The 24,234-nt window shown below is 25.1% G+C and overlaps 1 protein-coding gene across 1 annotated transcript; it reads left to right on the top strand.

The window, feature by feature from the left end:
• The first annotated feature begins 14,075 nt into the window (after positions 1-14,075).
• Positions 14,076-23,346, top strand: LOC145838316 (GLIPR1-like protein 1). The gene is made up of 9 exons (XM_082945884.1): positions 14,076-14,172; positions 15,102-15,228; positions 16,495-16,593; positions 17,069-17,224; positions 18,042-18,157; positions 19,890-19,981; positions 20,901-20,945; positions 21,851-21,995; positions 22,850-23,346. Exons 1-9 carry the CDS (start codon positions 14,090-14,092, stop codon positions 22,941-22,943), a joined length of 957 nt encoding a protein of 318 aa, XP_082802010.1. The 5' UTR covers positions 14,076-14,089; the 3' UTR covers positions 22,944-23,346.
• The last annotated feature ends 888 nt before the right edge of the window (positions 23,347-24,234 follow it).

Raw genomic sequence — 24,234 nt, 5'->3', positions numbered from 1 at the left:
AATTTTTAGTAAATAAAATTGTAAACAAACAACTATTTAATTCTTTTTGAACGTAAATTTTCAAGTAGTGCGTATTTTTTCAGTGGTGTTTTTTCAAATGACGATGCCGTAACATTTGGTGGAAACAAAATTTTGGAAAACTTTTACGTATGTTATTTTTGTACGTATGTTTGTGTATACAAAAAAAAACAGTCTTGTATGAGGTGGTTTAAAATAAAAAAAAGTCTAAAAGAAGTTTCAGTAAACTTATATATTTAAACATATGGTTGAAAATATTTCGTAGCCGTCTGGCCAGATTGACGAGATTCCATAGCGGGCCGGACTTGTTATAAGTCCTCGCAGGCCGCCCAGTTTGGACCAATTGGAACATAAATAAGTAAAAAAACTATTAAGAGCAAAATTATAATTAGATAATATTTTTTTAAGCACCACTGAGCATTAAAACAAACTGATAGAACATTTCAGATTGTTTTTACGAAAAACATCGAGTTGTTTGTTTTGAAAAAGTTGATTTTCAACCTCGAAAATGCTTCAGAGGCCAAAATACCTGATTGGCAGGTAGGATCCAGGCCGTACGTCGCCCAATCTGTTTAAAACAACAGAAATACAGCCAAAATCTCAAGTTATCATCTAAGCTAACTTTGCGTTAATAAAAAAAGAAACTATGACAAACAAGGAATCTGTTTTTTTTTCGAAAATACTTGTTAAAACCTTATATCTTTAAAACACAACACATTTGTGTATAATCTATGTGCACATAGCTAAATGACACTTTTACTTTGTATGTTGTTTGGATACACTTTGTAACACCGTTGTTGAATTGGATTATATAGTTTATTATTCGTTTTAATCTAACTACGTTGTTCAGAAACTTCGTTTAGTAAAACATTTTAAAGTCAATTATGCTGTTTTTAACTTTTTTATACCTGATTTCTAAGAATTGTTTTTTTCTTCCCATTAACTGATTAGTTTTTAGTGTAAATTAAAACTGTAACAAAGTTTTTGGATATGACTAAGTTTTAAACATTAAGATATTAGTTCAAATAATAAATACGAAAAGAAGTTAAGTATTATCGCTTTTGTTTAATAAATTTTGGTGAAAACTTTACTATATATTTAAAAAGAATCGTTTAAAAAAAAAATAATTTCTTAAAATTAAAATAAAATTACAAAAAGATATTTAAAACTTATGATATTTGCAATGTAAACATTTTATAAAAAATATTAAATTAAAACTACATGAAAACCAACGCTAGACTTAATATTTAATACGAAGTTAACTTTATAAGGTTTCTACTAATCTTTTAAACATTTTTTTTTATATACTATACTTTATATAAAAGTTAGCAATAATTAAAAAAAAACGTGTAATTATTTTTGATAAAAACTTAATATTAAAAATAAAAAGTATTAAAGTTAGTCTTTGTGTTGGTTTTAGAGCAAAATAGAAGCCACACGTTTCCATAGTCGCGCAAAATTTAAATCTATGAATAATAAAGTTTATTAAATTGTCTGCGTATTTTTAGCTGTCGATAAAAAAATTTTGAAATAAATTGGATTACACAAAAAATTTATTTTATGTGAGTAAAACGTTTTTGGTAACTTTTGAAATTATTGTTATTTTACTCCAAAGTAGTATGTTCATAAAAATCTAAATAAAATTATTAAGTTATTTCAAAAAGGTCACTTTTGAAAAATCAAAGCTACTTGTATTCTATTCTAGACCTGATTTATGCAAGCAAAAGAACGTTTTTAGTTCTATTTTTTTCTGTTATAAATGTTTTGTCTATTTAGTCGCTTATTTTATTTTAATGATTGTTTGTTTTACTTTTATTTTTGAAAGTATGCTTACCTTAGTTTAATTAGTAATTAATTTACAATTACTTAATTATACACTGTTAATCTATCTCTAACTAACTTCTTTAATTTTATTAATTGAGTATTTTCTAATTAAATCTATAAGTGTTTACTTAATCAAAGCTTATTTTTTAAATTATTTGCTAACAAAATTAGTTGATAAGGGTTAGCTGAAATATTTTTTATTTGTTTGCTAAATAAAAATGTTTTTGTTTAATATTCTATAGTAGTTTGATCCTAAATATCTTAATATGTTTATTAAGTTGTTTTAAAAAGTTCACCTTCCTAAAAATAGAAACGTAAAAATAGAAATATGTTGGAATTATAATAACCGCCTGACTTAAACTTATATAACTTATTTTGATATGTATTCAATCACATAAATATGCAGTGTTAAACTTTAATTTTGTTACGAACATTAAATATCATCAACATGTTTTATTGTACTGAAATCGCTATTTGTCCCTGCGTTGTGATAATAGTGAATAAATTTACAAATTAAGTAGTTGTAAACACTGAGAAGTTTATATTAATTAAAGCACTATGACGTTTGCTTAACGACCAATTTTTAATACAAAATGCTATTCTTGTTGTAGCAACGGTCAGTTATTGATGAACTCCGATTAATGACAGCACATCCACCTTTGAATTGAATTGAATCTCTGAGTGGAATTCAGTTAAGCGTTTGAGCTTTTGTAAATTTGTTGCTATAAAAGAAAGTGCCAAATTATAGATTAAACTTTGTTGCTTATTAAAGAAAGTACCAAACTATTAAATTATTCTTTGGCTTTACAGTAACCTCTCGCATCTTTACGCACTCGTGACGTTACGCACTCTCGTTTAGTTACGCATTTTAGAATTCTAAAAAACTCAAAAAATAAAATTTTTAATTTCAATTCCTCAAAATTCTTATGGCATCAAATTTCATTCTTACTCAAAAAATCCATAAATATATCTTTAATACAATGCAAGACAAGTTTATCCTAATGTGGGCAACTGTCAAATTAAAAAAAGTTGTACCAACATATACTTTATAAATTTTTGTTCAAAAGAAGAAATCCATTACAGCGCCAAATGCACATTTTTGTAAAAGGCTATAGAAACAAATTTTAATAAAGACACCGCATCATTTCTTAATTGTAAACAAATGCTTAACTATAAATTGAATTAAATATAAATAGAATAAGTAGAATAATATATAAACGTGAAGTATCAAATAAGTCACCTAAAGTAAAGATAAAGATAAAATCTACTTATTTTTAAAATTAGTAAAATTTTTCAACTAGTAACATTATTTTATATAAATTTAAATCTTTTTTTTAATATATGTATAGTTTTATCTTTTGTTTTCATATTTATAAATAAAGTAAACAAACTGTCAAAAGTGGAAACGTACCCAGTCTGCTTTCAACTAGAAGCAATATAAAAAAAATGCAATTATAGTAAGTATATTTGGTACCTCTCGTATCTTTACGATCTCTCGTATCTTTACGCATTATTTCTGTGGACACAATGTGCGTAAATAAGCGAGAGGTTACTGTATTAACTTTTTGTACAATTTCACTTGAGTTAATACGTATTTCTAAATTACATTTGTTATTAAATATTGTATATTAAATTGTGCTGTGTAACTTATAACCATTTGTTTTAAATTCAAGCTACTATTTAAGTGATTACTACACTATTAGAAATAATTAAGACTAAGAAGGGCTGAAGACAAAAAAATAAGTTAACGGGTCTTGCAGATACTGAGCCATCAGTATCTGCTGACTTCATTAAAACATATATTTATAATTATTTTATAATTGTATTTATCAGATATAAAAATTATGAAAAACACACGCTTTAACTTAAAAAGTTGAAAAATTGCTAAACTTTGAGTCAAGTTTTAAGATATAAGGTCATAATTTTAAATTTGCTTTCAACTTCTTAGTTAAAATTACAACAGACATAGTAAAAAAAGGAAAATATTCATGATTCATTATTGTTTTGGTTGTAAAATTTTCTGTGTTTGGGTAGTTTTTCAATTTATTTTAATTTCTACAAAACTAATTTTATCTTAAGTCACATTGTTTTTAGTAAGATTTTGTTAATTTATATTTACAAGAGTCACATGATTTTACTAAAATTAAAAACTACAGGATGTTTTTGACAAAGTGAACATAAATAACAAAAACATCATCCAAATCAATTGAAAAGAAAAGAAATAGAAAAAATCCATTAGCAATAACCATTTTTATTTGTAAAATACGTCTGAGTTGTTTTTTGATTTCTTTAAATTTCAACAAAAAAATTAATTCTATCGCCAGTCACAAGGTGTTGTCTTTGGTAAACTAATTTATATTTACAAATTTCACATGACTTAACCAAAATGAAAACACTACGACATCATTTATAAAGTAAACATATTTAAAAAAATACTACAGACAAATGTGTTTTAAAATAATTTGTAGTGTTCCTAAAAATGCAGTAATCAATATATTTTATTTTATTATTACACAACTAAAACTGAAAACGAGGTTTGGACAATTAACTATTTAAAGTTAGTTTGACTTTTGAAATATCCACCAGACTTTATCTGAAAAATCCTTAAGAAAAAAAAAAACAAAGTAATTAAATTAGCTTTTTTTGGTATTTTTTAAAGTGAATTTTCAAAACCAGTTAATTTTAACCCTTATTTTTTCAGGTGCTATATTGCAATGTGCAATAAATAAAGACTACATTTTTTAACACAACATATAAAAAGTGAAATCGTTGATTTATATCTTGATTTAAGGAGCTAGACAGACTCCACTAAGCTTACAATCAGACTAGTAAACAAGTTCTGGCTTACTTAGTATGCTTGCTACACATAAATTTTCAAATAACTTACGAAGTTTATTTTACTATCAAATAGTATATTATTAGTATATTTCACGTTAGAAAATAAACTTTTTATGTTTAAAATCATAAACAATCTTTGCAAAGTTAGTATTTGTACATTGATAACCAAGCATTATTGTTTAAAAAATATCTTGTTAATAATAAAGTTATAATTGTTTTATACAATTAAAAAAGTTGTTAATTTTTTTTTTAATTTAAGTATAAATGAATAATTTTTAATCATTGCTTCAAATTCAAGCTAGATAATTTGATAAACCTTACAAAAGAATTTAGTAATCAGCTTGTTCAAAAAAAAAAAAACATTTATTAACCTTTGTTCGGAAAACACTTTGATTTTTTTCGTAACAATACTTAAATCCGATTAAGTTTTGATTAGTTTAATATGCCCTTGGTTATTCGAAACGTGTATATTTTTAAATTTAATTTTATTTTTAGATATTTTTATCGCTATAACATGTTGTCAAAACATTTTTGATTAAAAATAGAAAGATAAAAGTCAATAATTTTAATTATAAAAAATAATCTAATGTTGTTTTGTAATAAATTAATGCAAGGTCAAAATAGTTTAAGTAAAAATAAAACTAATTTATTTTGAATGTTATTAATTTAGAGCAGTTCTTTATTTTTTATAATATACGCGTTGTATAATCTTTAATATTTTATGTTATAAATATCAAGCACTATTTTTTTAAGCAAGCAATAAAATTTATAAAAATGTAGTAAAAAGCTTTTATTAGATTTTTTTTTTCGTCATTTAAAAATTTAAAAAAAGATTTATCGTTATTTACTTCAAATTTAACTTTTTAAACTTTGTTGTGTACTCATTGTTTTTTTATGTTTCTTTCAATACTTCATCACATGTAAGAAAGTTTCTACATAATAAACTGCTTTATATGTATTTAAAAGTTCCAGTCCTCTAATTATATATGTTTTTTTATTAATCTTGAAATCATTTAAAAATTTCTGCAAACGAATTTGTTTTTCGTGAATCGAAATCAAAGCATTTTTTATCTGCTTGATTTGGCATTAAAATAATTTTTTTTTAATTCTTTTTAAATATGTTGTACTTAAAATAAACAAATTAATATGTTCCCAAAAGTTCTAGTTTTATAAGTGCAGTATCATACTAGTGTTTATGAAAATTAAGACTATCTTTTGTACCTTTAACTTTTTTCAAACAAGTTGATTTTTGAAAAAATTCTAGTTAACTTATAGATTAAAGTAGAATTAGTAGAACATATAAAAAATAAAATTTAAATTTGTTATAAAAAACTTGAACTTTCAACTTTTAGAATACACGTTAGTTTTTATTATTGTTTAAAATATACAAACTTGGTAAGTTAAAACAGCAAGAACTTAATATTTTTCTATGTTAATTTAAAACAAGGTTGGTGACAATTTCAAGCTAAGTGAAAGTTTATAAAATATTTTTAATTTAGTATTATGCTTATGTTAGTTCTTTGATTTTATGCGTAAATTCGCAAAACATAGGAACAAGTATGGAAATAAAACTAAATTTACAGCTTTTATCCCTACTTAAAACTTGTACGGAAACTAAAAATATTTCAAAACGTAATGTAGCGTAGCAACGTTACAACTCACGCAAAGTAGTACGTTGCTAAGCGACATACGTTGTTAGGTAATAGCGTTGGTAGGCAGTAACGTTGCGTGCAAAAACGTGAGCACTTTTGACTTGATACAAAATAATCCTTTTAATGCTTTTGTTGAACACTGTTTAGTTTTTAAACTAGTACCAAATGAAAGTTTTATGATTGGGAGAAATGCTTTGTATGAACTTTCGGTTTCAAACGTTTTATTGTAAAAGCGCGTCAAGTTTTTTTTTTACAAACCAAAACTTTTAATACAATATTTGGTAATTTTTTTTTGCAAACTTTTAATTGACCAATCTACGACAATTGTTTATTGTAGCAGTTTATTTTAATTTTTGAAACAGATTTACATTGTTTTGATCTTTTTACGTCCTACTACTTTAGCTCTAATTGCAAAGATTTTATTATTAGTTTAACTTACTAAGTTTTAAGTCTATCTTATGTCAATAAATAGACATACGCACAAAACTAGTTTACTGAAAACAAACTGTAATTGTTCTTTAATAACATTTACTATTAAAAATTGATGTCATTAATAACTTATACCTGTACGACTTTAAATACTTTTTTGTATAATATTGTTAATGGCTTTAATAGAGTTCGAAATTTAACTATTGCAAATATAATTTACTATTTATTATCTAAACTATTTAAACTGTTTATGTAAACAAAGTTCTTTCAAGTTTCTTCTGAAAAAAAAAAAAATCGAGTTGTATACTGTTTCGGTTTTTAAAGCGAGTTCGTTGATTAGCTAAATATATTTGAAAAAATTATTTTATAAAACCACGTAAACAACATGAACCTGATATTTAGAAAATGACGATTAAGAAAAAACTAAAACTCACATATTTTACAGTTTGAGTTTTTCGTTTAGAAGGTTATTATTTAATAATCTTGTTGGTATTCCTGAAGTATTTAATTTAAATTTAAGTTCATGTTTTACAATTAAGCCTAAATAATTATACGGCAGTCTTTTTTGAAAAACTTTTGCTACTAAACTAAACTACTCGTAAACCTTTTAAAATTTATCAACTTTTATATACTATCTTTAAGAAAGTTAAAACTCATATGTTTAATAGCGTAGAAAAACTGGGAACGAACGAAATTAACCCAAACTAGCGCCAGCCAGCGGATAATTTTCAAACGCTTTTTTGAGTTTAAATATAAGGTAATCTCGATAATAACGGCTTTAAAACTTTTAGTTTTTTAGTATTCCTACTAATTTAAAGTTTAAAAAAAACAGCTTTGTGTTGTAAGTTAATATTTGTTAGTTGTTTTGTTTCATGGTAAAAATAATTAAAAAAAAAGTAGGTAGTAATTTTTAAAAACAGATAATTTTAAAGTAGAATGCAAGTTAGAACATATCTTAATAAACAGTAAAATATTTACAACTTTATCAATTTCGTTCAGATTTTATAAGCTTTCATAAACTTTTAATAAACGTTGAAAGTAATAAATATAGTGTTAGACATTAGTTAAGCTATAAAAATATATTTATACACTAACTTAGTTTAAAAATATAGTCAATTAAACATAAATTTTAAAATCAAACATAAAAACAGTTTAATAAAAACTTAACAGTGATAACAATTTGTATTTGTTATAGGAAAATTTAACACACACAACTATTCCAAATTCTACGAATAAAACTATCTATATGACGGCATTAATATTTTAAAACTGCTAAGTAGTAAAGCTGTTTTATATATTTTTTAAATAAGAAACGGATTAATTATAAGATTTTATCACCATATTACGCAAAATTAAGCTTGAAATTAATTCGTGATTATTACCGAACTTACTTTATACTACAGTACAAATTTTGTTTGTATTAGTAATGCTTGCTGAAAGCAAAAAAAACGCTTAAAACAATTGGTCTAGAGAAAAAATTGAGTCGTACACCACTTGGATTCGGTTTAATGTGCTCTCCAGGACAATAAAATTTATTATTCATTATAGCTGCATTGAACAAGTTTTAAAAACGATAAATATTTTTAAAATGTCTATAAAAAACATTAAAAATTATAAGGTTTGATTACTAATTGAATTTTGCAAGTTAAAGCTTTAAACTATTAAATGATATGCTTAACTTAGTTTAAACAAAAAAAAGGAGTAAATTTTTCTTCGTCTAAACTCATTAGTATTTAAGTTGTAGTTAAAAGTTGCATGATGAAATTTTACAACAAACGTTTAACTACAATGATAAATTAAGTAGAAGTAACAAAATGTAATGATTAAACAAATAAAGCTTTTATTGAATAAATGAACGAAGTAAAAAAAATACAAACTATTTTTGCTACTTGTTATTATGTTTTCTCAAAGAATTATCGTTTGATCGTACCAGACGTTTGCAGAGTTGGGGGGATTTCCTGACCCAATGAAACTTTAGATGAAATAATAAGGGTCTAGAAGACTCCAATTTATTTTTAACTTTACAAATGTCTGGTGCGATCCGAAACTGTTTGTGAAATTTTGTAGTAAACAATTAATATCTAGAGTACCCTAGTTGTTATAGTAAAGGTTTCATGTGGTCTGGAAAAAATAAAAGATGTTATAATTAAAAAAAAGTTTTAATAGCTGTCATGTTTTGACATAAGCTTGGAATATTTGGTCTTTTAAAAGTATTAAGTTGTTAATTTGTTTTATTATAACAATTGTTCATTTAAAATATAAAGCTCATAGTTCGTGGAATTAAAAAGATATATATATAACGGTTAGTTAGACAATAGTTAAAAAACTTGAAATTTTAAGAAATCAATAGTTTATAGTCCAAATTATTTAGTTTTAGTACTTTACGTCATGCATTTTAATAAGTAACTATACGATAAAACTTATTGCATTAATACAAAGTTTACCAAACTCCTTTTCTTTATCTTATAAATAATACCCGCCATCATCATATGTCTCCCCCATTATTACCCATTTATTTGTCCACTCTCTTACTAGTTAGTTTTCTTGGGAGCCAAAACCGACCCAAGGGAGATGTTGCCCATTTTGAAAACCCTACGCTAATAATTTGACTTAAAATATAAAATATCTAGAGCAAAATCACTAACTTTAAAACAACAGAAAAACTAGTTTAAGTTATCTTTAATTAATTAGTTTTCATTTATAAAATTGAGAATGTAGGTAACTAATTTCTTGAGATTAACTTAGTACTTCAATATAAACAGTTAATAGTTATTTTATCTAAAAAAATCCTTTAAATTAACTCTAGAATTTAATGACAAAACTTTTGGACTTGTTAGATGGACTTGTTGATGGACCAATTTTAGAAAACTTCAAGGTAAGAATTAAAAACTTTTACATAAGGATAAGGGTTTTGTAACAGAGTATAAAACCTTTTTTTTTATATAGTAGATTTTTATTTACCTTTTTGTGTTAGTTAGTACTTTTTAACTTACAAAAAAGCTTACAGTCATGCTCTGTGGAAAGTATTGTTAGAAGGTTTTTAATATCTTAAAATTGACAGTTGAATATTAACATTTTGACCTCATAGTGAAACACAATATTACAATTGTCAACCTTTTGACCCTTGTAACAAAACAAGAAATTTATCTTCTTTGTTTAAAACTTAAGAAACTATTTTTTACCACTAAAATTCAAAAATAAAACATCTTTCAAGCAAATACTGTAAATCTGCTCTCTGAAGTTAGTTTTAAGAGTAAACAGTAAGTACTAATATAAATGAATATTAATTATTTAAAATGCATTGTAAAAACTTTGATAAAAATTTAAATTTAATCTTCAATACAAAATAATTTAAGTAACCTTGAAAAGGAAGACTTTTTACATTTGATAGAGTATAAGTACTTTACAAACAGAAGTAATGACTCTGAAAGTAAGGATAAAAAAGTGTTAAAATAAAAAGTACTTTAAAACACTACTCTAAGCAACTATTAAATGTTTTCTTATTACTGGATATCTTGAATTAAGAAATAATAACTATAAAGCACAAACTATAAACTTTAAGGCTTGTTTAAAAAAAATATACACTAAATATTTGTCCGCTGAATTATCATAAATTGTAATGTAATTAACCAAAAGACCTTTTGTGAAAACAGTGCTTTAAACCAACCAGATATAAAATACAACGGACAAAATATAAAACTTTTTTTTGAAAGTTGAAATAAAGTTGACGAAAAAGTTGAAAAACTTGCCATCTAGGCTTATAAACAAAAATCTAAAAATTAATTAAAATGATCAACATATCAGTGAATTAGCGATTATGACTTTAGATAAACTTTTAAGCATATTTTTAAACAGTTTTTTAAAGTACTTTGTATTTAAAGAATAGATTTTTGATTTTCAATCGTCTGGAAAGATAACATTTTTTAACAGTTAAGAAACTAAAATTAAAAAAAAATTAAAATACTTAATTTACTTATTTCAAAACTTAGTTTTATAATTTATTATTCTTAAATATTCACACCTTAAATAAAAAAGGTTTGATTAATTTATTTATCAAATAATTAACAAAATAAAGTTAAAAATAAATTTACCAAATTAGCTTAAGATTGCTGCAAAAAAAATTTATAAATTTTATTCTTAGTATACAGGAAACAATTTGGAGTATTAGCAAAGATAAAACTTTACTTTTGAAAGTTTCTGCTTCGAGGTAAAAAATTTGAAGTTTTTGTGTTTAATTTTTTTATTTTCAAAAGTAGAAAGCTTTCAGTCTCACGTTTCCCGATAAGCAACGATAAACGATAAACACGTTTTTTAAAGGTCGAGCTAGTTTTTTTTTAATGAGAAGCCTTAACTAATTACATGTAATAATTATAAATTGAAAAGTAGTAAACTGAAAATATTGCTTTGTTAAAAAAAGGATTAAAAGCAGTATACTGAAATTAAGATAAAGTTTAAACTTCAGAAACAAAAACTTAAGTCTTTAAATTTGTTTCGAACTAGGCCAATAGTTTTTTGTATTTAGTTTTGTTTTATTTTTATACAAATCCTTAAAGTACATTAAGAAGAATAAGTTATTCTCATTTTAGTTATTTAACTAAAATGTTACAGTTATCAAATACTCACACTAAACTTTATGTTTTTGTAAATAAGCAAGTTACTTAAAAACAATAAAATTTTGTATGTAATTTTCTATTAACCATAAAAATTTTAAATAACTTGTTTTTTGATATTTTAATTAAAGTGAATTATAGCTTGAAAATTACTTTCTAGTAAACACTTCAACAAAAATTAAGCTGTATTTTTAAGTTGTCAATTGTGTTACGTGTGTTTTTCAATAACTGTATAAGACAGGTTAAAGAATTATATTTACTATACATGAAAGATAAAACACAACAAATACAAATCGTTAATTATTAAATGTTTACAGCAAATGCAGAAGATGTAAAAAAAAAAGAACTATTAAGACATGCTTTTAAATTTTTTTATGTTGTTCTTTACTGTTTATATGATTTTTAAACGTCTAAAAACTTTTTAGAGTTTAACTTAAAGTTAAAGAGGTAAAATTTCAACGAATTAATATTGCTTAAACTTTTACATTACTTTACCCTAAAAAAAGACACTATACAAAACTTTCTGCATTACAACATTATACTTTTGTAAAGTTTTTAATCTTCCTTTTTATCAGGATTGTACCTTTGAAGTGGATTAAAGTAAAAAAAAAAGTTGTTTTAACACTTTTAAAATTTTCACGAAATCTTTTTTAATGTTTCTAAAAATACTTGATGATGAATGGGCCAGACAGATAAATATCAACAAAGTTGTTGTTGCAAACATAAACATTCGCAAAACTTTGTCGAGTATTGAACGGTTATAAGTTTGCATTTTGGTATAGTTTCTACATACTATTTTGCAGTTTAACGACAAAACACGGTTTAAAGCTTTGTTTTTTTTCTTGTAAAACAGGTATTATCGATTTTGAAAAATAAGCATGTGTACGTTAAAAAAAAAGTTCATTATTGAAAACTAATTTAAGTTTTGGTATAATTGCTACATACTATTTTGCAGTTCGACGATAAAACACGGTTTAAAGCTTAGTTTTTTTTTTCTTGTAAAACAGGTAGTATAGATTTTGAATAATAAGCATGTGTACGTTAAACAAAAAGTTCATCATTAAAAACTATTTAAGTTTTGGTATAACTGCTACAGACTATTTTGCAGTTTGGCGTTTAAACATGTTTCATATTCTTTTTGTAAAATAGGTAGTATTATTTCTAATTGATAAGCATGTCTACTGTACAAAAAAAAACAATTAAAAATTAGTTCAAAGGTAGTTTTATGGTTTTATTTAAACGGTATATAATCTTCAAAGTAACTAAAGCTTGAAATAAATTCTAGTATTCTACTTAAACTGTAGTTGTTTTTTTCTAAATCTTTGTTTGGTTTTCTTCAAAAGTTCATTTTTAGATACATCTTAAGCTTTCATTAAGCATCTCAAAAACACTCCAACATATTTTTCAAACATCAAGTGCTTTATATTTGGGGTGCAGTACATTGTCTTGAAAAAATCAAGCTTCAACAAGAAACAAAAAGTGTGCTAATCCGAAGTTTATGCCTCGAAATGTAAACAAAACCAACTTTTTTGGTAATAAAAAGCCTTTTTCCACAAGAGATGAGAATGTTTTAGATGGTACTTAAAACACTCGAACGATTTTTCGCTGAAGCTTCCTTTTTAATATACGCACGCTTTAGAACAATAACAGATAAAAACAAAAAGTTTTATGTAGCATTGAACTTGCGATTTGATGCTAAGGACAAAAAAATTTTTTTTTTTTTTGTGTTTTATTTCACTTGAAGAGAAGTTAGTATAGCGTTTTGTTTTGGGTAGCGTAAATTATACAGCTGTTATGGCACAACTATACTTTTGTACAGTTTATAAATAAAAATGTTTATTTTTTTTATAAACTTGAGTCTAGAAAACAATCAAAAAGTTTTATTTGTCTTTGTTGGTTTTTTCTTTGTTTCAATTTATTTTAAGTTTAAAATGCGTTTTGTTTCGGGTAGGACATATTTTTAAATTATAATGGTTCAAATATACTCTTAAACGGTGTATATAAAAACAAGCAGTACATAATTTTTTAATGAATTTTATGCTACAAATAAACCAAAATGTTTTGTTTCGTTTTATTCTTTATTTTTTTTATTTGTTTAATTTGACTTTTAGCAAGTTTATAAAGCTTTTGATTTTTGGTTAGATATGTTTCAAGTTTTTAAAGTTCAAGTTTTATTTTGAGCAGTATATGTAAACGGTATTTAGGTTTTTAATTAACTTTGTGCTAAGAAAATTATAATAATTTTTTTCTTTTATTCTTGTTGATTTTTTTTGTTTTAAACTTGACATGAAAAGAGTTTCGTTTTTGTTTTTTTACCATAAAATTTAAGTATATTTAAGTTTATAGTTGTTTTAAGTCAATTGGAAAGTTTCATTCAGTTATTTACAATTATTTTTACTTGTTTTTTAACGAAATATTGTTTGTTTTGTACAGTTTATCTACAGAAAACTTAGATTTAGATAAGTTGTTAAAAATACAGAGGTTTTTTATTGTTTACAAAAAAATTATATACTCTAATTAGTTTTCTCAAAACATTAAAGAAAATGTTTAATACTACAACCAATATCCTTAATTTAATTGCTAGTAGTACAAATATTTTTGTAAACAAAACCACTTTCAATAAATGCAAAGTGTTTTGTAAAAATATTTTTTTTATGAAAGTATAAAATTAAAGTTTATTTTCAAAATTAATGTTTTTAGGTATTTGTTAAATTTAGAATGGAAATCAAAATATTTGTAAGCTTTTTCTTAACTTTATTGAGCATTTTACCAAACTACAAAAGTGAGGTAGTGTTGTCAAGGTGAGTTAACTTATGATTTTTTTTTTAAAAGTTTTAAAAATAACTAAAAACCGTTGCTATTAATAAATCAAAGTTTTAAAACTTGATTGTCAGTTCAACAAACGTTTAAAACTAAGTGTAATTGAAGTTTTGGTTTTGCTATTTGACAAAATTTTCCATTGATAAAAAACTTAAATCGCTTCAAGGTATTATTACAACTTTATTTTTAGACACAATATGATTAATTGTCTCAAGGTTTAAAAAGGTACTCAAGTAGCTCTTTAATACGTAAATGAAAAGTTGCAAAGTTCATTTAACTTTGCACATTACTATAGTTTTGCTCTTGTTATTTTAGTTAACTTTCATTTCGTTTAAAAAAGAATATTGAAAAAAGATCCTAACACAAAACAAAAATTGAAACACTTTGAACTTAAAATTGTTTTAAAACTTTTGATGTTTAATAATCTTATCTTTTTAAAAAGTATTGTGTTAGTGATATAAATATAAGTTTTTATAATATTGATTTGTATTACTGTATTTATAATGTTATTTTTCAGGTCACTGCAAACAAAAAAATTATCCCTTAAAATTATAAACATACCTTAAATTTAATACCGAAAAAAAAACTTAAAATGTTATTTTTTAAAGACTTTCGATAACTTTACGCTGTTAAAATTTTTATTTTATTACATTTCCCATACCAAAAAGCCAATTAAGCCCTATATTATAATTTATTTCTAACAAATATCTTTGATCTAAGTTTGCAAGCAGCTTAATGTATTTAATGAAACACCGCTGTGGAAAAACGTCTGCGCTGCATAATAAAACTTAATAAAAAAAAACACCTCCATACTTCTATTTCCGATGAAATCGCTCTAAATTCTTTTCGCTAAAAAGTTTTTTGATAACTTTAGGTTGTAATATGGTGATCAGTGTATTTATTTTCGCAGGTCGAAAAGATCAGCGCTGCCTACCAAGGACGAGCAAAAGATAATTGTGGATCGCCACAATAAGTTGAGAGCTGAGTTAGGAAATGATGTGGATAAAGAACCCATGCCTGCTAATATGAGATATATGGTGAGAAATAGATAAAAATATATAGTATTTATATATAAGAGAAAATAGCATGAAAAACCGGGTAAAATAAAAATTACTATTATTGGTACGTAAATAAGGACTGAGTTGAATTAAAATAGTACAACTTATTATTATATGTTTAGATTTTTATAAAACAAATAAAGTTAAATACTATTTTCCATGACTGTAGCATACCTTTTTAGATTTTTTATTTAAGCACTGACGAGGTCTTTGACCGAAACTTAGTTTGCACAATAAAGTCTTGAAAAAATGAATATAAAATATAGTCAAGATAAAATAATTTAAGACAAGTTAAGTATAGTTCACGTAATTAGTATGAGAAGTTTGAGATATTAAACTAAAGTATGATAAAAACAGTCTAACACAGTTAGTATGAGCTAGAATGCTTGATCGCTAAACTAAACAGAACTAAAAAAATTTTTTATGAAGTATTATGGTGAAACAATGTTTTCGCAAATAATTAAATGTGTTAAAGGTATTTTTTATTTTAATAAGTGTAAAGCCTGAAACTATGTTAAAAGCGTTATTGCTTTGAGTTCTTTTAGTAAGTAAGTTTAGAAATACTATTTATTTTTCTTAAAGCTTATCGTAACTAAACGTTCGTAGTATAAACTATTTAAAAAAAAGTAATACCTGTTTTATTTATTCATACAAAATGTGTGATAGCAAAGCACCCGTGTTTAGACTTGAAGTTTACAATGATTGTGTTTATTTTAAAAAATAGTATATTAGTTTAAAGTGAAGAGTAAACGTCGAGTGTTCAGCTCGACTAAGTAGTGTGTCGATTTTATAACAATAATATGTAAATAGTAACGTGTATAGTTTATTATCAATGATAGTAGACAATAAAAAAACCTTTGTGCAACTAAAAAATTCATTAAAAGAAAACTTACAATGCGGTTCTATTTTTTTAAATCTTACAAAGTTTCTCGTAAATAAAAAAAAACGTAATACTCTTGTATGACTTAGAACTACTTTACAAATTTAAAAATAGCAAAAAAAAACTCTTTGTTTAACACAGATATTTTGTGCAGCACTTTTTTGTTTTATAAAACTTTCAAGACTTGAAACCATGGATTTGCTTTCACATCTTTACAATAAGCTTATGATTGCATAAAAAAAAGGTACAAAAACTTAATTCATTCAGGTTTGGGACAACGAATTTGCGTGCTCTTAACTCAAAGATGCTTGTTATTGCAAATAGAATTATTAATGTAGATAGTTACAATAAGTAAACTTTTATAGACTTGGGATGATGGACTAGCTTATACTTCTTTACAATACGCTTACGACTGCAAATGGGAACACTCTGAAAAGTCCGAAAGAAGAGGCCCTGTTCTTAAAGTTCGTTACAATACAGTATATTTTTTAAACATATTTTTATTTAAACTTTATATGACCGTTTACTTTGTTATCAAGTAAAAAATAAAAAAAAGCTTATACTTTAACTCCTTTGAATATTTTTAAAACGACCAAACTGGACACAAAATTTCTAAAGACTTGTATATCTCTAAATCCATTGTTTGAATTTTATCAAAAAAAACATAAACTATGCTACTTTTCACTGTTCTCCTTAGACTTTTCGAAAAATACTTATTTCTTCTTTTTTATTTTTGACCTGCCAGTTCGATAACGGTGAAGCTTACTATTTCGTTGGTTTTTAGCTTGACAACGATGAAAACTTGTCGGATGTTTTTTTATTTAATTTCAATATTTTACTTACTAGCTCTAAAATGAATATTTTTTAGTTATTAACTTGTAAGAAAATATTGTTAGGAAAGTTTGTTATAGACTTTTTTCATTGTTTTATTTTTACCAGTTCGACAATGGTGAGAATCTGTGGTCGGGGAGCGGCATAATGGCGATGGAGTTCGACCCGATCAACGCGATAGACAAGTGGTTCATAGAGTACGAGTTCTACGAGTTTGAGAATCAGACGTGCGTGCCCGGAGAATTATGTGGTCACTACACTCAGGTTTGTTTTAATGAATGATTTGTATAAATAATAGATGTTTTAGTTATTTCAAATGTTTATTATTATTTTGATTATTAAATAATAATAAATGTTTATAATGTACGAATTTTACGATTTTTAAAATTAATCTCGGCGAGTCGATGAAATATTATACTGATTTAAATCAGTATCCGACGAACTGTGTGGGCGTTATACTCAGGTTTTTTATAAATTGAATAAGCTTTAATTTCTTATTTAAATTGTTCTTTAACATTTGTACGAGTTTGAAAATAAAAACTATGTTCCTGGTTAATCATGTGGTCATTACACGCAGATTGCATATAAAAATTTTTTTTAAATGTAAACTTAAACTGTAGTTGTTCTTCAAAGTACTTTAATTTAAACTTCAAATGATTTTTTATTGTTCTCAAAGATACCAATATAAACCAGTGATCGGCTGTTCTGTACTTATACTTGGGTTTATTTTAGCATATAAAAAAGTTTTAATTTCTCACTTAGTAACGTTTTATTGATGTAAAACTTTTTTTCAACATCTGTTTTATCTACTGGAATGGAGTGTAAGTAAAACGGTGTTGGCTAATTAACATTTTGTTGGTGTGCAAGCCTTTAAAACGTTTTAAAGATTTTGCACAAAGTTTCACATGATTTACTCACTTGTTTTTTTTTTGTAATGTGCAATTTAAGCACGTATTTTTAAAAAGATAACACAAAACAATAAAACTGTGACAACCTAATAAGTAGACATATCGAAAAACAAAACTACTTCAAAGTGAGATATTTTGTCATTAACTTTAAATATTTCATATATTTTTTTTAGGTTGTTTGGGCGCAAAGTTACAAGATAGGGTGCGCCTGGCACGTTTGCCCCAAGATGAAGAATCTTCCTCCAAAGACAAATGAGATCATGTTCTTCGTTTGCCAGTATGCGCCAGGGTAAGTTATTTATGAAAAAGTTCCTGTGAAAACATAAGAGATCATGTTCTTTGTTTGTCAGTACGCTCCAGGGTAAGTTGAAACTTCCTTTGAAAATACAATAAATTGTGTTAGTACACGCCTTGGTAATTTGTGATACAAGATAGGGTAAGTGAAAAGCTCCTCTCAAACTATCAGAAATCATTGTTAGTATGCACCAGGGTAATTTGAAAAGTTTCGGTGAAAATACAATAAATTATGTTATTACACGCCTGGGTGACTTGATTGTTTAAATCTTCCACCAAAAAAACAAAAGAGCTAAAATTTTTTGTATGTCAATACGCTCCTTGGTAAGTAAATTAGTAAAACGTTTCAGTGAAAATTAATTATACGTTTGTCCAACAATGAAGAAACTTCCTCTTAAGACACAAGAGACCATGTTCTTCGTATGTCAATACGCTCCTGGGTAAATTTTTTATGAAAAATATCCTTTGAAAATATAAGAGATCATGTTCTTTGTTTGTCATTACGCTCCTACGTTTAAAAGTTCGTGTGAAAACAAATCCTATTTTTCTTATTATTCGGTGTGCTCTCTGGTAAGTTGTTTAGTAAAAAGTTCTTCTCAAAACAAATTACGTCATTGTTGGTTTGCCATTACGCGCCTGGATTAATTAATTGTTGAAACGTTTGTATGAAAGTATAAACAACCATGTTCTTCGTTTTTAGATTCGCTTCTGGGTTAATGAATAAGTAAAACGTTTTCGTATAAAAATATATGAGATTAATTTTTTCGTATGTCATTATGCTTATGAGTTAGTTAATTGGTAAAATGTTTCTGTGAAAGTATAAGAGATCATATTCTTTGTTTGTTGGTACGCCCCTGGGTAATTAATAATATACATTTATCAATGATTACCAGAACTTGGTTTGAGTTACAGTTTTTAGTAATTATAGTAAACTTTTGTTGTAAAGTAGGCTAGTGGCTGTTAAGGCTGTGCTTTATGTAAGCTAACTTAAACACAAAGAAAAAAAATCCATATTTTTAAACTGTTTATACTTAAAACAAATCTTAGTTATATATAGTTTATTGAACGACAAAAAATATGCTCAAAGTATTTGGTCCTAGGACCTGGTGCTCGAAAAAACCTTTCGGTTATCGAGTCGCACACCAGGGATATAATTTTACCAATTGGCTCTAAAGTAATTCAAAGATAGTCATTAGGATAGTAAAAAAATGCACAACATTTTGTTCTAGCTTTTTTATGATATTTAAAGATTATTGCTTACCGTGCTACCATACTTCAAAGTAGTTTTTGTTTAATAGTCATCTCAGGTTTTAAAATGTAGATCGAACCGGTTTTTGTCAGTAACTATAAGAGCGACTTGTAGACTAAATGTAGTTCCATCGTTTAAAAGTTTAAGAACGTTTTAAGAATTTACGCAGCACTGTTGTAATAGTGAAGTGTTTTCAAATTAGTAATTTTAAAGTCTACTTCTAGAAAATACAACTAAAGTTAGTACAACAGCTTAAAGATACATTAAGTAATTTTGATAACATCAAACACTTTTTGCTCAAATAGACAAATAAACTTAAACCTTTTAAAAATATTTCCTGAGATAAACTTAAACGTTTTTAATGATAAACAAGCAGCAAGTACAACTAGTGAAAAAATTTAAAAATATAGTTTTTTAATTAAGCGCGAGAGTTTACAAAACTTAGTTACTTCAATATTAAAAATTTTATTTTTTTCAGGGGAAACGTAGATGGGGTGCACCCTTATTTAGTTGGACCCAGATGCAGCGAATGTGCCGCTGCCGATTATTGCTGGGAAAATTCACTTTGTAGTTAGTTTAGTGTATAATAGAAATAATTAAATTTATTTGCTGATTATTGTTGGGAAAATTCACTTTGTAGTTAGTTTAGTGTATAATACAAATAATTAAATTTATTTACTGATCATTTTTGGGAAAATTCACTGTGTAGTTAGTTTAGTGTATAATACAAATAATTAAATTTATTTGCTGATTATTGTTGGGAAAATTCACTGTGTAGTTAGTTTAGTGTATAATACAAATAATTAAATTTATTTGCTGATTATTGTTGGGAAAATTCACTGTGTAGTTAGTTTAGTGTATAATACAAATAATTAAATTTATTTGCTGATTATTGTTGGGAAAATTCACTGTGTAGAGAGTTTAGAGTATAATACAAATAATTAAATTTATTTGCTGATTATTGTTGGGAAAATTCATTGTGTAGTTAGTTTTATAAAATTAAAAAAACAATAATATGTAGTTACCGATTATTGTTGGGAAAATTCACTTTGTAGTTAGTTTAATTTATTTTAAACATAAAAAGTGTTAGTATGTTTTTGATATTTGATGTTGAGAAAATTCACTTTGTGTCTAGTTAAGTAGCTGTAAATATGTAATATTATTTAAAAATAATGTTGCTGAATATTCCACTGAGAATAAACTTTAAAACTAGTTTTTAAAATTTATTAATCTCAATATGCTGGTGGTATATTTATAACAAAAATAATATTATTAAGTGAATGTGCTGTTGCTGATTATTACCGAAAAATTTATTGTGCAGTTAGTTTATTAAACTTAAGAAAAAATAATGTGCTGCTGTTGGTTAGTCTGGTTTTAAGTTATGTTTGCTTAAATGTATAAATAACTTGTTAGACAGTTAAGTATATTTTATAATTAAAATTTAAATCTTTAACAGAGTTTTTAAAACATTATTTTTTTTATTTCTTAGGAAAGAAAGCAAGAGACGAACCGATACCATTTACTCCACCTATGAGTAAGTTTCAGTTTAAATTTTATTAAAAAAACATAGCGTATGTCAATTGTAAGGCAAGAAAAAAAAGTGGTTTTTACATAGATTAACTGTTTTAAAACAAAAAAGGAAGTTTGTATTGTTATTGTTTAGTAAATGTTTTTGTCTACATCAGTATTGGAATAAAAATATTAAATTTTTACTAAAAATAATAAGTATGAGTTTTAATCAAGATATGCTAAAATAGTTTAAGTATACAAATTTATTTTTTAAGTTTTAAGTTTTGTATCAGTATTATTGTTTTACATATTTCTGACTAAAAACTTGTTAAAGTTTGCTTTTTTGTTAGAAAATAAGAAATAATTTAGTGTTCTTAGATTAAGGTACAAACGTTTAACGCGAGAAAGAAATTCAGTTGTGTTAAAAATCAAGGCAGTTATTCGTGTTTTATTTTATAAAAATAAAAGTGTTTTTGGTAGTTTTTACTGTGTCTGCTAAAAATTTGTAGCTTTTACAAAACACAACGTAGGCTATTTATAAACAACATGTTCAAAACTTTTGATAGTTTGATTGTTACTACAAATTTGTTTTAAATACTAAACAAAAATTATAAAGTTTTTTTGAAAATGACGTTAATATTAGTACTCAAGCACGTTGTTGTTTAAGTAGACTAAACTTTTTACAGCTAATGAAACTACAAAAAACAAGTTTCATTTTGTTTCAAAAGCTAATTTGGTTGTTTAACTAAAAAAACATATATTGCTTTAAAATTTCAAGCTACAAACATAAATCATACTTTTTTTAAGCAACAAAGTATCAGTAGCTTTAAGCAAACGCTATTTCACATCATTTGTCTCTATTTCTAAATAACAAAACTTTGTCTAACAATATTCTTTTAAAAGCTAATAAGTTTAACTATTTATAAACAGATATTGGATCGGTAGTAGCCGGTATATTCCTGGTGTTGTTTGTTGTGGGTATAGGAGGGGCTTACTACCTGCATACGCAGGGTAAACTGGGCTCAGTAATGGAAGCAGTTGGGGCCAGAAAGAAAAGAAAAGTCTCAACAACAGAGTTAGTATAAGTAACTTTATATATAACAATGTATAATATAACAACTAATACTTAACTTTCAATGCATAATACAATGCTTAAAAATCTTTGACTAAAATAAATTTAAAAAACTTTAAGTAATAGTTTCGACCACAGGGTTAGTATAGGAAATTCTTAATGTGATGTTGAAAATTACACAGGTATTTTGTAATAGTGTATTAAACTTTATTTGTAAAAACTTTTGAGCATTTTTACAAGTTCAAAAACTAGTGTTCTCTGAATGACTATAAAATTGCTAAGTTAACAACAAACTAAAGTAAAAATTAGTTTTGTAACTACTTTTAGAGTAGTAGACAAGTGTGCTAATTAATTTAAAGTATAAAGTTTTTTTTAATTAAAACCCCTTTTTTGGTTTTATAAATAAGCTTAGTGTCTTAGCATAAAAATTGAAAAACCTTGCTTATCTTAGAGAAAAACAACATTATTTAAAGTCTTATTTTTGTTAACTAAATATCTGTCAATTCATGTCATACTGCTGCAATTACGTAACAATCCAATTCGTTTGTCAAATCTTTCATAAGTGTGCGTATGTAATTAATTGACAATTGTTTTATCGATTTAACAAGAGTGCTTATTAACAATTACTCTACAACAAAGCTGTATTGAGTATTTTCATTATTTATTACTTTTGTTTTGTACACCATAACAACGCTAAATCAAACAGTTAAACACTAACAAACATTTGAATAAAAACAACTTGGATATTTTAAGTAAATCTTCAAGTTAATAAATAATTCAAACTAAATTAAATAAATAGTTTAATCAGTATATAAAAAAGTTAAACATTAAAAATATAAAACAAACATAAATTGCAGTGGTACAGACAACCCTCCGAGGCAAAACGGAAAAGAAAATGGGACAAAGAACACAACATTACCCGTAGAAAATTCTAATGGTGTGGATTCATAAAACTTTGATTGATAGTTACGTTTTAAATGTACAAAGTATATACATAAAGTAAAGTTCGATAAGCTTTTAACAGATGTAAAGAACAATAGTAAGATTATAACATGACAACTTTTGAACAATGTTTATCAGGTTTGTAAAATAAAAAAAAATTGTTCTTTAAGTTTGATTTCAAAAAATACTGTTTTTATATTACAGTGTATCGTTTTTTAACAATCATAAGTTTGACGTATAAATTGTGAAGTGTTTTTAAGAACTACTGGTTATATTCTTTATGATCATACAATAATTAGAAACAATTGTAAAACTTTTAGCAATATTTTATAACAATAATTTTGTATTCAAAAAATAAACCATTAAAATACAAAAGTTTTTTATAACTCAGTCTAATACGTTTTTCAACACTTAACGCTTTAATTTGAAATCAATAAGCTTTAGTTTATTAAAGCTTTTAACTTTTTAGATTTTGTTTTAAAGCTTTAAGTAGTGACACTAATCTACGTTTTTTTAAAGCTTTTAGTATTATAAATAAAATATCTTTTTTTATGTGAAAAAATAAAAACACGTATAAACATTGGTAACTGTTTAAATTGTAGCATATATAAGTTTATTTATTTATTTAATGTGAATTCACTTTAATTGTTTTAAGTAAGTTCTTTGTATCCTAAGAAAATCATTTAGTTATAACATCACCTAAGTTCTAAGTTTACATCGATATCAGTAAATTGTTTTCATCAAATATTAAAAACTATTACCTCATATATTCTTGTGAGTACTTCTGGTGTTTTTATCGGAATATTACATCTCATAAAAACTTTAGATAGTAGATAATAGAAAAGAACAGTGTTTTATTTACACAAAAGTGCGTTTTAATGTTACCTTAATCGTAATGAAAACTAGAACTTATTCAGTTTTTTTATTGAATTAAAGAATATAAAACAGTAAGTTTTCAAAATTTACTTAATGAGTTTTTATGAATGGGTAAATATTTATTTTTAAAGTTAAACTTAATAAAAGAGCAAACTGTTTATGTAATAAAAGCTGAATTAAAAACTTTTACGTTTATTTCAAAAAAAAATACTGAAGAAACTATTTCAAGTATTTCTAATTAACTTTATTAAAGGTAAACTTTTTACTAGACACCAATAATTTTTGTTTTTTAAAAACCAATTTTTTGTTCAACAAAATAGCAATAATATGACTCAGTCATCAAAAACATTCTTTGGTTTGGTGAAACCCTTTTTACGATTAGTTCCGTTTTTCCATTTCTTTCCTTTATGTTTTTTAGGTTTGA

The sequence above is a fragment of the Thalia democratica genome, chromosome 6, assembly GCF_965202585.1.
Source record: "Thalia democratica chromosome 6, ktThaDemo2.hap1.1, whole genome shotgun sequence".
Taxonomy (NCBI): domain Eukaryota; kingdom Metazoa; phylum Chordata; class Thaliacea; order Salpida; family Salpidae; genus Thalia; species Thalia democratica.
This window is presented reverse-complemented; position numbering and strand designations above follow the sequence as displayed.

Coding starts and splice junctions, on each gene's coding strand:
- LOC145838316 (XM_082945884.1), top strand. CDS start 14,090: ATGGAAATCAAAATATTTGTAAGCTTTTTCTTAACTTTATTGAGCATT. Junction 15,229..16,494: donor CTGCTAATATGAGATATATG/GTGAGAAATAGA, acceptor AAACTTTTATAG/ACTTGGGATGATGGACTAGC. Junction 17,225..18,041: donor TATGTGGTCACTACACTCAG/GTTTGTTTTAAT, acceptor TATTTTTTTTAG/GTTGTTTGGGCGCAAAGTTA.